We start from the raw sequence: 13,443 nt of genomic DNA, 5'->3' as shown, positions 1-13,443 counted from the left end.
TCTGTGTGTTTACAGCACACGTGGCTCTGGTGTAAACGATCACGTCTCCCTCTGGCTGTTTGCGGCGGATCGTCGTCTTCATTAACTCTTGCTTGACTGAAACACTTGGACTCACCTAAATAACTCCGACTGTCAGCATCACATACGATCACATCAATCAAGTCAGAAAGGATCAATACTTTTGATGACAACAGCAACAAGCAGCATCAAAATCATTTGGACTTTAAAGAGTGGTTTAACATCAGGACTGATATAAACCAAAGTTACATCATTTACATGTTTCCTTTAACAATAACATTCATTTACTTGTGAGTCTTATTAGTCTCATATTAGTAAATGAGCATGAATCTTAATCCTGCTGTCTGCAAATCACTCCAGTGAGCTCAGAGCATAAACTCCTGTTGATCATTCCTCCTCTCTTTGTCCGCTCAGCTTTCAGCTCCTCCACGTTCCCTCCGGGGGAAATTCCACTTTTGTAATTAAGACTTTTTTTTCCCACTTCCAAACCTCCTTTTCCCATCCACGCCCACTCAGCGGCCCTGAATGGGCATCAATTATTCAAATTACAGCCTCCAACTGACAAAAAGCCAATTCAAGCCATTCCCCCGATCCTCAGCAGCGATTAGCTCTTCCAGCTAATCGTTAGCTTCTAATTGGCTAAACGAGTCGTCTGAGAGAAAACACACACACGCACGCATGCACGAGCACACACACACACAAACACCAGTAAATTAACAAGCGAGCCTGACAACTGATGTCTTTCTTACAGAGAGACCAGCAGAGGCTAAAGATACTCAACTGCTCATATCTCACACAAACGCACACACACGCACACACACACACATACGCGCGCACACACATATGCGCGCACACACACAAACATAAACACAGACATAGGCACACACACACACACAGACATTAACACAGATAGACAGACACACACATGCACACACACACACACACACTTGTTTCACACACACCCACTGATGGCGCGGTCGTGGCTCTACCTGTTCCCGTGGACGTGCGAGGCGCAGAAGGCGTAGCTGTAGTGCAGCAGCGTGGGGTCCACCAGCACGTTGTTCTGCCCGTAGTCCATCAGGTCCCTCAGGTAGCTCAGGTGGCGGTGGCAGCCGCGGACGCCGTAGCGAGCGCAGTATTCATCCAAGACGAACACCTGACCCGGACTGAACCATCCCTGAAAACACAGCACAGGGTCGACTGATAAGTTATGAACCTGTACCACAACTCCTTTCTTTACTTCTGTTTCGTTCCGGTGTTACTGAAACAATCAGTTGAGCAAATTATTACCAAGACCAGTTGATTGAAAACTTATGATCCCAATTGATAGGAGCATCTACGTGTCAGTCATACTTCAGTGAAGAGGTTTCAGTTTGGCCCTTTGACCTCAGATGACGACAAATCATATCAACGCTCCTTCACACCACAAGATCAGCGTTTCACTGTCCCTCCCTCTGTAAAAAACCCTGAGTGACTCCGTTAATATAACAAACTCGCACATCAGTTCATTCATCCTGAGTGAAACCACTCAATCAACCATGAAACCTGCGCCGCTAATTAAGATTCCTCATAGAAAGAAAATTAACAAATTATCACATTCACACACACACAAAAGCCCAGACAGACTTGCCCGTGCACACACACACACACACACACACACACACACACACACACACACACACACAGACTGAGCTACTACTTTCACTTTCATTTGCTTTTCGGCCTATTTATTCTAATTAATTCATCATTGCGGTCCTTTGTTTTTCTTATGTTGTTTCTTTCTCTTTAATTTCCCTTTCCATTGTTCTTTCCTTTCCTTTCTTTCCTTTCTTTATTCTCCTCTCTCTGGCTTTGTATTGTCCATCCTTGAAGGCAGCACAGTGTTGCATTTTATGATGTATGTGTACAAGAAAGAAAGAATAAAGAAAAATAGATTCAGATTGCTGATTTTTCACATACACACAATATATTTTATCCCAAAAACCTGAAACTGTTTGTTTTTCATTTGCACTCGTTCTCTTCTTCTGTCTCCCACAGAGGGATGCAAAGATGTTCCTCTCTGGTAAACAGATGGTGCTCTTCCTCTCTTCCTCAGTCTCGCTCTATTAGAGGCTAATGAGCCGACTGCCTCGTTAGCTCGCTGAGCTCTCAGGCTGTCCGTCATCTATAAATACACTGTAAAAACATCTTCTTCTTAGCAATCAATTATTATCAATTGTCGGTGCTCATTAGCTTTGATCAGTGAGTTCATCAGATCACAGATCACTTCTTCATGCAGCGAGCTCATAACTTATCAGTTGACACATTTGGATTGGGTGATGTCACGGATGCTGTGGATTAGGAGTATTAAAGGCAAAAATGTGATTTGAGACGTAAACATGCACACAGCCCCGCTGCTATACAGGACGTGTTGCGCAATCACAGTAGGAGGCGTGTCCTTGGGTTGAAGTTTCTAACTCAGAAGAAGACGTTTGCCACCACTACACACACATCAACACAGAGCTTTCTTGTTTCCTGCTGCAGGAGAATTTGCAAGGATTTTTCTCAGCAGAAGCTCGTAATAATGTGGTTGGTTGAGGTAAAGTGGTTTGTGGCGTAACATGTCCGGGCCCTGATTGGTCCTTTAGCCTTCAGCCGTGAAGCTTTTTTAATTGCAACTTTCCAAACCATGAACATATTTTTCTGCAATCTTATCACAGACGGTGGAGAATCTTCTGGAACCTTCTGTTATTTTCTCTCTCAGGTCAGCAGTTGGTCTCTCCGCCTGAGCGCTGCAAAGTAACGTGCAGTTTCTCCTCTAATTAGTACGAATCTAATTGATTGGCTGCAGGTTTGAAGGAAGCGTGAGCGTGAAACATCCTCAATAATTAGAGTCCATAACGACACAAACAGGAAGCTAATTGGACACACATGCGGCTTTGATTGGACGATGAGAGAGCAGCATTACTGTGTCCTCACCGGCAGCTAAAACTGTAAAACATGTGAACATGTAAAGGAGTTGATTGATAAGTTATGAGCCCAGGCAAGTCACAATTCAGGTTCCAAAGGTCCCAAATCAAGACAAGCAAGTAACAACGACATCTAAGTGACGATTCACGCATCCATCCATCATCCACTCATCCATCCATCCTCTATACTCGCTCATCCCATTCACTGATCTAATTTCAGTACCTAGTTAGAAGCTTGATGCTGAATTTATTTTTGTGCCTCTGGCTCCTTTAGCGTGAGCCTGGATGGTCGTTTGATTGTGTGGTGGCTTTAACCCTGAAACACGAGTGGAATCTCCATTATTCACTCAGGACAAATCAGCTTCCCAGCTAGAATCCAAATTTCTCCCTAATTACTGTTGTTGTTGTTGGGTTGAACTCTTTGTGAATAAAATATGACCCCGGCTATGACATGAATCCAAGCCACTTCTCAGCAGATGTCCCCCACGCTGAAGCTCGGCCCCGTCGTCAATGTGTCCTCTGAAAAGGGCCTCAGGTTGGAACACAAAGCGCTCGTCCCCTCACAAAAGGCTGAGGAGGGAGCGGACGGGGGGCTGCTGTGAAAGGGGCTGAATGGATCCGTCTAATTGCAGGGCTGTTTGCTGGGAAGATTCCTGCTGAGGCAGGTAGACGAATAAAGAAGCACAGATGTCACTTTGGTGAACATCTTCTGCTTCTCTGAGAGCCGCCGAGCCTGAAAGAATTTCTTTAGTTTGGGCGTCACAGGAGAGTTTCAGCATCCCATGACGCTCTGCAGGACCTTTTCCTACAATCAACACTGTTTTACTTAGATATTTATTCAGATATACAATTCAGATTTGACATAAATGTTGGAGTTTGAATGTTTTGTAATGAAAGTAGAGCGTCTGAACTTTCATGTTTTTCTTAAAGTTGTTTCTTCACTGACTAAAATACTTTTCAGCTTCACAGGTGAAAATAAGCTGAAATCTTTGGAAACTTTAACAAATAGAATCTGCTATTTATGCCACCTGAGCGTGTAGGGAATAAATTAATAGCCAGAACTTCCTTCTCATTCCTTGGCTTAAAATGTAGCTTGTAACTAACATAACATGTGAAACTCATCTGAAATATAAGTGGGAGGGTCAATTGATAGTTTTTGGCTCCTTTTCCATCACGTTTGACACACTTCTGCAAAAAAAGTGATTTACAGTGATCAACATCTTGGCTACCTGAAATACTTAGGCTCAGTATTTACCAATCAATCCTCAGAAATCACCTCACACAAATGCCACTGGAGACATGAAAGTAATTACCCACTCTAGTCTGTGCTACCATGAACACACACACATTCAAACACAAACTACTTTCTAGCACTCACACACACCCAAACTGTGTGACGGCCCCCCAGGCTACAGAGAGAGAGATAGCGAGAGACACAGAGAGAGAGAGAGAGAGAGAGAGAGACAGACAGAAAGCGAGAGATAGACAGAGAGAGAGTGAGAGACAGACAGAAAGCGAGAGACAGAGTGAGAGTGAGAGTTAGAAAATGAGCTCTCTAATAACCAGTTGGTGTCACTGCTGTAAAGCTGCATTTAAAGGTCGCTGACCCCTGAACCTGAACCTGAACCTGAACCTTCTGTATGTGCAGAGGACCACAGTGATGTAAGACTGACTCAAATTATGCAGCACATCATGCATACAAACCACAGATTCCTGTTGATTCCAGTAATTGATGTTTACGGCTCGATGGTATTTTGTATTTGATACAGGGAGTTGTAGTATTGAGTGCTTGTGACCAGGCTGGGCGGTCCGGAGGAGCAGCTGGTTACCAAACAGCTTCAGTAAACATAACTCAGATCCAGTGGGAGGCCTGCAAATGAACACTGCGCTCCACTTTCGGATCACTGACTGTGGCTTTAGAACCCAGAGTTTTGGCGACGTACCAGGCAGGAGAAGGAGTCGTTCATGCGGTGCTGCAGTGTGTGTTTCTGCAGGATGGTGAATAAGGCTGCATGGTGGAAGCGGCTGGGCACGGCAGAGATTAGCTCCTCCACCCCCTGCCTCTGAGACGGGTCCAGACCTGGAAACAAACACACACTGTTAGACACAAACGCACACAGTTAGACACAAACGCTCACTGTTAGACACAAAGGCACACCGTTAGCGAGTCATTGTCTGCCACACACAAATGATAAAAGATAAACAAATGATACTTGGCCTGCATATATCTTGTTCTACTGAGCTGCATAGATCCTCCATTAGGACCTACAGATCCCCTATTTGGACACTAAGAACCTTCTTTATCTCTAGATTCTCTAGATTCTCCAGATCAACCTAGAATCTCATATGGGAACTTTATTACATCAACTTAAGGCCTGAGGACCTCCTCAAGACCACAAGGGTCTCCTGCTGGGTGTGTGTATGTGTGTGTGTTGCTTTGGCTAATGGCTGCCACATCGTTTGGCTGAGGATCCTCTGTGAAAAACAAAGGAAACTTGATCAGGGATTTGAGTTTAATTGATTGGCCCTCTCTTCTTCCCATTGTTTCTAAAGACATTTTCTTCTTTCATGCTTCCTTCACTCCTTGTTTACATCTTTCCTTCCTTTAATCTTTGGTTCATCCTCAGTGATTTGCTAATGGAGACATGGGACCTGGTCAAGTCAGCATGGAAGCAGCTAACGCTAAGGAGGCCACGGGGAAGGAAAGGAGAGAAGGAGGAGTAAAAAAAGGAGGAGTGGGGCTCAGACTGGCCGGTTCATTTCCAGTCCTTTCAGTCCTGCCTGCTAATGGCTAAAGAAATGAAAAGCCTAACACTCTCCACTCGTCCTGCTTTGTCAGCGGGACGTTTTCGGGATGGGAGGTTTTGGAGCGTCACACGTGTTTTCACAAAGGAAATGCGACTTCACCAGCACGGCGCCGCTCTCCTGGCGCCTCCATCGCCCGCGGCCTCACGCCCGAGACGAGCATTAGCGCCGACCATTTCTGAACGCTGCCATTTGTTTCTGCGTGATGCCCGCGAGGACACTCATCAGACGCTTGTGTTCGTCCCCTCCTCCCTCTCTTTTTGTCCTAAAGAAGAAAGTGAAATCTTCACAATCACCACCTTTTCTTCTCTTTTCATGCTCCTCTTTCTGTCTCTGGCTGCCCTGTGGCTCCTGTGTCCCGCTTTCCCTCTTTCTCATTCCGATGTAGGTCATTTTTACATTTGTTACCTCGCAAACACGGGGTGTCCTTAATGTAATTTGGAGAAAAGTCAGGCAGAAAGACGGAAGGAGACGCCTCTAAAGAAAAGGAGACAAAGGGATATAGATTAAAGCCGATAAGAAGAGGAGGGGACAAGGGAAAGTATTGATTGGGGGACAGACGGTGCAGGAGCCATGTTGATCCGTGTCAAGTTGAACTTTCAGCTATTATCCACAAAGCGTGTGTGTGTGTGTGTGTGTCCAAAGGGGGAGGGGTCAGTGTGTGTGTGTGAGAGACAGAAGTATGGATGTATGTCAGTTCACTTGGCACAGATGGTGTGTGTGTTGTTTTCTGATCTTAACATGTATGAAGTTCATCTTTCTCTACATTTTCATTTGGAACATGAAAATAAAGGTTAAAAAAGCTTTTAAATCACTGTTGATGTGTGAGCAGATTAATAGGTTCCTGCCTCCGGTCCAGGTCTTTGTCTTAAGAACCAATGGAACTTTCTCTTTGATTGCCCAGAATCTCATCAAGGACCCATAAGAACTATTGTTGAACTTGACTAAATGAGAAATGATGTGCCTAAAACTCCTTGAACCTACTTGAGGAAAACCTAAACTTCCTGAATTTCCGTAAAGACCAAGGATGCTCCCCTCAGACCACCTCAATATCCAGTAGAACTGTGGGAATCTTCTGAAGGAGCATTCAGCACCCACCCCAGAACTCCAGGACCCCCAAAGCTCTAGGCTGCAATGCCACCTACACTGAGCCACAGGGTTCCATTTTAATTGAAATAACTTCCTAAAGTTAAATGATGATAAGACTGATAGTAGTTCTGCCTGACCCTAAAACAAAGCAGCAGGTAAGGGTACATTCACATCCAAATGCTGCAAGTAGGTCAAACAGTTTTAAGGCCTAAGGCCCTGTTTTAGGCCCTGGATTAGGCCCTGGATTAGACCCTGGATTAGGCCCAGCCTTAGGCACTGGTGTAGGCCCTGGTTTAAGACCAGTTTTAGGCCCTGGTTAGGCCCTGGTTAGGCTCTGGCCTATACTGCAGAGCTGTTACATCCCTGCACTCCCTCACATCTGCAAATACTCATCTGTTGGTCAGAATCGTAGTCATAAACATTTTGGGATAGAGTTCCTCTAATGTGGAACAGAGACACTGAGCTAACACAGCTAAAGAGAGCGATGAGGAACAGATGCCTTAAATGTAAAAAGCAGTGTGTGTGAGTGTGTGTGTGTGCGCCTGTGTGTGAGGGTGCGTGTGCTCGCCTGTGTGTGCTCGCGTGTGTGTGCACGCCTGTGTGTTTGAGTGTGAGTGTGGGTGCTCGCCTGCCTGTGTGTGTGAGTGTGTGTGTGTCAGTGTTGAGCCGATAAGGTGGGGGCAGCTTTCTACGCTCAATCTCTCCATATCCATCTCATCTGGGCTCCATTGCTATCGTCACGGCAACAGTCACATCTATGTGACAACCCTCACTGACAGGTGAGGGTGGCCGATGATGGCAGCTTATTGACATGGACGAAGAGGAGGAGGAGGAGGGTGGCGGCGTTTCAGTTGCAGGTGCATTGAGCTCTGAGATGCAACCTGATCGTTCTGTCAGAGCGAAGCAGCGACGTCATATCGATGATGTCGGGGCAAGTGGAGATGAAGATTCAGACAGACAGATCACCACTATCATCATCATCATCACCAAGCCACTCAAACAGACAAACTCCACAAGTTTGAGTACACACACACACACACACACACGCATCGTCTGCTGCACAAACTGCTGCACCTCCCAAAAGACGGCAAACCATGAGGAGGAAGAGGAGGAAGAGGACGAAGAGGAGCCACGCCATCAAAAATGCTTTGTGTTTTTTTAGATTCAAACAAAGAGAAAATATCTCAATTGTAGCATGCGTCAAATCTTCTTTTGATGTAATAAGTAACAAAGAGACTTTTCTCTTTGTTCTCAAACAGAGAAAAACATCAGATTCAATATTTTCGAGAATTTAAAATTGTGGATTCTAAATGCCTCGATTCAGGAATCATTATTATTTTTATCCAATAAAGACTATTTGGCAAAATCAAATTTTCAGTCATTGTCTTTTTTTTTTTTAGAAGTGATTTGAGGAAAAATGTTCTGTCTGATGAAATCGAACAGCTTATTGCATCATCATCTTCCTCCAAATTTTACCGCATTTTCCACATTTTGGGTCTCACGAAATGTTTGCATGAAAAAAAATCACAGCTTCTTGGCATGAGCGTTCCGAGGGAAACTGCTGCTGAAAATCCAAAGGCCTGATTCTCTGTTCCTCTTAAGGGACCAAAGCAGAACGGATTCCTCAGAGCGCCGGTCAGTCCTCTGGAATCAGACCCCAGTCGTTTGTACAGTGATGCGGCGATAAGGAGGAGTGTAGTGACATGAAGAGCGTCATGCTGAGAGCTGATTACAGCATGTTTGTGTAATTTCCAATCACGGCGGCTCGTCATGCTGCCGCTCGTTAGCGTGTAATGGAACAGAGGGAGGCGTTAATGGCGAGAGGTGTTGACATACTTTAGAGAGGGAAATTGAAGGTGTCCCTGAAATAGCTCTTAACTGGGTGCTAAGTGCTGTGTGTGTGTGTGTGTGTGTGTGTGTGTGGATGTAATGGGTTTGACAGGAAGTCCTCGCTTCAATAACGATCGTGTTGGTGAACCTGTGGCTTCGTCTCACCGCGCCCTGCAGGCAAGATGAAACCCAAAACGCAGAGGTTAAATAAGACTAATGACTGCTTACACATGCGCGCGCGCACACACACACACACGTTATTTAACATTTATAAATCACACTTATCATTACTTCTGTGATAGGTTTTTCACATGGAAACATAAAAACAAGCGTTTTTTTCTTGGCGAGTCGGTGAAGGTTAACAAACAGCGTCTGTGTTCGTCCTCCAACATGAAGACAATAAGGACACACTCTGTCTTTGTGCGTGTGTGTGTGTGTGTGTGCGTCTCAGCTGTTTCCAGGCTCACACAGCACAAAGAGCGTTTGGTTTGTATCGACCGGCGTGTGTGAGCAGATAATGAAGCTGTTTACACGTGTGAGGCTGCTGCACGTCTTCAGCTCCTGGATCACAACATTCCTCATCACGACTCTCCATCATTAACTTCAACCATTATCATCATTAAAAAATGACAAATAAATCACCGCTTTCATTTCTTCACTGTGTGATTCTGCTTTGTCCGTTTGGGTGTGTTGGCACTGACATGCCGTCACTCAGTGTTTACGCAGCTCTTCCTCATTCATTTCTTTACCTAAGGGATTTTTTTCCCCAGAGTTTTCTGTTAAGATTTTTCTGCAGTTTATTTTTTGTAAAAATTTACTCCACTGTACAAAAGTGCTTATAGATTTTCTAAGCATAAAGCTGTGTGTATATAAACCTCTCTCTTTCTCTCTCTCTGTGTGTGTGTGTGTGTGTGTGTGAGTGAGTTCAAATTTTCCTTACTGAAAAGAACAACGCTCATACCTCCGCCAGGGCCGAACATTACCAGACTTTTACCCTGGAGTCAGACGTGTAAACAGATCAATGGACTGAAAGTGCAGAGGTATGATAGTCATCTGCTTCTGGATCAATAAGTTTGGCCAATGGACATAAATGTGACCTCTGACCTTCCCTGTATCCACCTCCACTCCAACAGAAGACTGAGTAAAGATCAGTGATGTGGACGTACTGATGGGAGACGCTTGCTTCTGCTTCCCTCCTCTGCAGTTGTTGGTTTTGTTGTGGGGCGGGGGGTTTGGTTTGTAGGACTGTCCTGTGGCTCGGTACAGAGCCTGGACCCACAGCACGCGGTCCTGCTCGTCATCACACGCAAACATCACCAGGTCGCCCTCTTTCACCGCATTGAAGAACACCCTGCCGCCCTGCAGACCTGCCACACAGAGACAAGAGCACACACACACACTGCTGAGGATTGCTGTGCTGGACCTTGCAGGAGCGCTGCAGGGTGCAGGGTGCAGGTCTGTACCAGGCTGGGGGTCGCAGTAGTCCACCGTGTAGCCCTCCAGCTGCATCAGCTCCTGTGGCTCCGCCTTCTTCTCTCTGTAGCTGCACATGGCAAAGGTGTACTGACTCACCTGCAGATTAAAAGGCAACGTCACATTTAGACAGACGGGGTCACGACCTGATGACAGGAAGCAGAATCACATCCTGCCCATGTTACAGAAAGGATCCTGAGAGTGAATTAAAACACTTTGTACATTCATACGTCATTCATCTATCTATTCATTTAATTTTCCAAAAATCCCTTTACAATTAAGTTTATAATTTACTTCTAATTCCTCCTTTTTAGAATTTGACAGTTTTTGACAAAATTCTGAGATCAAAAGGTCCTGCAGCTGAGGCAAACACATCATACATGTGTAGATCATATGTAGGATGTATGTATAAGGTATTTTTGTATGTAGTGTGTGTGTATAATGTGTCTATATGTGCTGTGTGTCCTCTCAGTCATTTACCTGAACAAGAACAAAGTATCGTCTTTTCCAGCGTTTCCAGACTCTCTGTCCGAGCGCGTACACGTACCTGAAAACATAAACAGGACTGAGTACTTACACATTGTGTATATTTAACATGATAGATTTCAAATTATAAAAGTAAGAAAAAAACTAAAACAAAGTGATTTTAGAGAGTTAAAAAATGTGACAAGAATGTGAGCATTTAGGAAGAAGAAGTTAAATCTACAACTGATTGATTCCAGAAAGTAATGTGACTGATCAATGTTCTACTGTGACTAATCAGGAATAAGCGGTCGACTGAGAGGAGGAGGAGCGAGGCGGCGAGGAGCGAGGCGATGGTAAGCAAAAGCGAGGAAACATCGTTGGACGGAAGACCTGAGCAGGATGAACATCCGGACTGCCACTCAGAATTCCCAGCAAACATCAACAGTCTAATGCGTCTGAGTCGTTTATTATTGTACAGAGCTTGACTGATAAGTTCTGAGCCCACACAGCACAGCATGCTGAGGGGAATCTGCCCGGATTCTACTGAAGCATGTTAGTCTGATGTGTGTGTGGTCAGCAGATTGCTCAGTACCTTTGGTGTGTTTAGAGAGGAGAGCGTAACTAAAAGAACAATAATATATGGAATGTTTTATTGTATTACGATATCATGAAATAGGACGATAAAAATATAAAATAACGCTCCTGACAAACACAACAATCTGATTGAATCTTCATCAGCTGACCTCTTCTCTGGTCTTTTTCAGTCTGACAAGACAAGAAATAAAAATGTTCTCCCTGTTGTTTGGATCAAGCTGACAGATTTTTCATCTTTATTGATGTTTCAAGACTCAAATACGACAGGAAGCCAAATCCAAGCAGAAACACCAGAACAGGGGCCTGAACACAAACCAACACTGACCCCTGCTGGAACTGATTATCACACCACTGCAATGATGGAGTGAAACCTGTGTTGCATTCAAGTAGACGGAAAAACACATACGTTGACTGATAAGTAATGAGCCCGAGTATTGACACACTGAGCAGAGAGAGACAGAGACAGAGACAGGGAAAGACAGAGAGAGAGAGAGAGAGAGAGACAGACAGAGAGACAGAGAGAGACAGAGAGATAGAGAGAGAGAGACTGATATAAGCTTGAAAATGAGCATTACACTGGCTCAAAACTTATCAATCAACCTCTGTGCAAGCTATCAGCATTCACAACCACAATAATCAATACTGTTTATAGTCATTGAGTTTTATTGATGTCATCCTGTCTGGACACAACAGTTTAGACTATGATTGTCAATAAGGTGATGATTGATGAGTAGTGAGCCATAATGCAGCAAGCATGTTTGTTATATTTACTAACACACTTTTACTACAAAAGAAGACCAACGTTCACATTATCCTGGACTCTATAAATTGGATGTTGCTGCCATCTTGTGCTCCAAACTCCAAACTGCACAGATTCCATCCTGCCAGTTAAAAACTTCACCCTTACAAATGAACTCTTCAATGATTTAGAATTTGATTTATCAACTAAATACTGGAATCACTCAGGAGTTTGTTTTGTCTTCTCAAAAGTTTGGGTTGTCAGGAATTGTAAGTCGCTTTGGATAAAAGCGTCTGCTCAATGACCGAAATGTAATGTAATGTAATGTTTGTTGTGTGAACCTGACCTTTGAGACTTTGGATCAGATGTTGGGCTACAAATAGTTAATTGACTCGACTTTTGCATAATCACATTTCATATATATATATATATACTTATATTTATGTTAACCCTATAAAATGGATGGAAGAGAATGAATCCAAAGGAAATCTGCCTACAGTCATGTGCAACACTGCCATCGCCCCCTCGTGGTGGTGCTGTTTTCTGCAGGTTTGAGGGACTCACCCGCCGTGCTTCATGTTGGGGGGTTTGTCCATGCGGACGGCCAGTTTGATCTTCAGCTCGGTGTCCTGGCTGTTTTTAGGGACGACCATGCGGTGAATCTCCGGCTGCTTCTGCCCGTTGGTGGTCGGGTTTAGCACCACCTGGTGGGGGGGTAAGAGTATGAAGAACTCCTTTTTACTGGAATGTTTTGGTTAACTTTTAAAGAAAACATGGTGTGTTTTTGTAATTACCCCTGTTGACCAGCAGAGGTCAGCAAACATGTCTGCTGTCAAACCCACCCCAGCAGAGCCATGACCCCTGAGAGTTGTGTCATTGATGGGTGTTGTAATTGTGTGTTGTGTAGGTGTGTGTGGCTGTGGTGTATCGGTGGTCTCACCCGGCCCAGCTCCTTGTCCTCCAGAGCCAGGACCCCTGTGCTCTCTGTGAACAGCTTCACCTTGATTGAGGGCAGTGTGTGTGTCGTAGTAAAGTCGCCCTGCGTCCCCCATCTGAAACACACATGGTTCCAAATTAAGGCGGACTGAAACACACGTCCACGTGTCAGTAGGAGACAAATGCAGACTCGGTGACCTGTTCACACACACTCCAGAGACCCTGAAGAGCTTTATAAACCAATACAATGACTTCAGACTTGGTGTATTGTTAAAGTTATAGTTCTCATTCAGGTCCTAGTCAGCACAGGAGCAGCTGAGCTTTGTATCAAATGGAATTGAGCTATATTCTTTACATTAGTCAAGCCTGCAGGTTCTTAGTTACTTAGTTTCTTCTGTGAGGTCCAAAACTAAGATCTGAAACAAAGAAAATATGAATCTTTTATGTGTTGACAGGGCTCTAATGCCACTGCTTGCAGTTTTGCATTGAGTTTGTCTCTCTGAGCTCCAGAGCCAATAAAATAAGACTTCAGACCTGAGACCTACT

General features: G+C 44.5%; 1 protein-coding gene across 4 annotated transcripts in view; it reads right to left on the bottom strand.

The window, feature by feature from the left end:
* cadps2 (Ca++-dependent secretion activator 2) overlaps nt 1–13,443 on the bottom strand; it is a 55,240-nt gene that overhangs the window by 31,040 nt on the left and 10,757 nt on the right. For all 4 annotated transcript variants that reach the window (XM_076170917.1, XM_076170912.1, XM_076170895.1 and 1 more), the window contains exons 7-13: nt 12,902–13,013; nt 12,526–12,665; nt 10,644–10,710; nt 10,154–10,262; nt 9,857–10,057; nt 4,910–5,046; nt 1,008–1,195 (exon numbers count right to left, since the gene is read on the bottom strand). In XM_076170917.1, the coding sequence (XP_076027032.1) occupies nt 1,008–1,195; nt 4,910–5,046; nt 9,857–10,057; nt 10,154–10,262; nt 10,644–10,710; nt 12,526–12,665; nt 12,902–13,013 (954 nt within the window). The remainder of the gene's footprint in view (nt 1–1,007; nt 1,196–4,909; nt 5,047–9,856; nt 10,058–10,153; nt 10,263–10,643; nt 10,711–12,525; nt 12,666–12,901; nt 13,014–13,443) is intronic.

This window comes from Genypterus blacodes, unplaced genomic scaffold (assembly GCF_046128005.1).
Source record: "Genypterus blacodes isolate CSIRO-AG114 ecotype Tasmania unplaced genomic scaffold, CSIRO-AGI_Gbla_v1 ptg000015l_1, whole genome shotgun sequence".
In the NCBI taxonomy this organism is placed as follows: Eukaryota; Metazoa; Chordata; class Actinopteri; order Ophidiiformes; family Ophidiidae; genus Genypterus; species Genypterus blacodes.
Note: the sequence above shows the minus strand (reverse complement) of the source record. Positions and strands in the feature narration are given on the sequence as shown.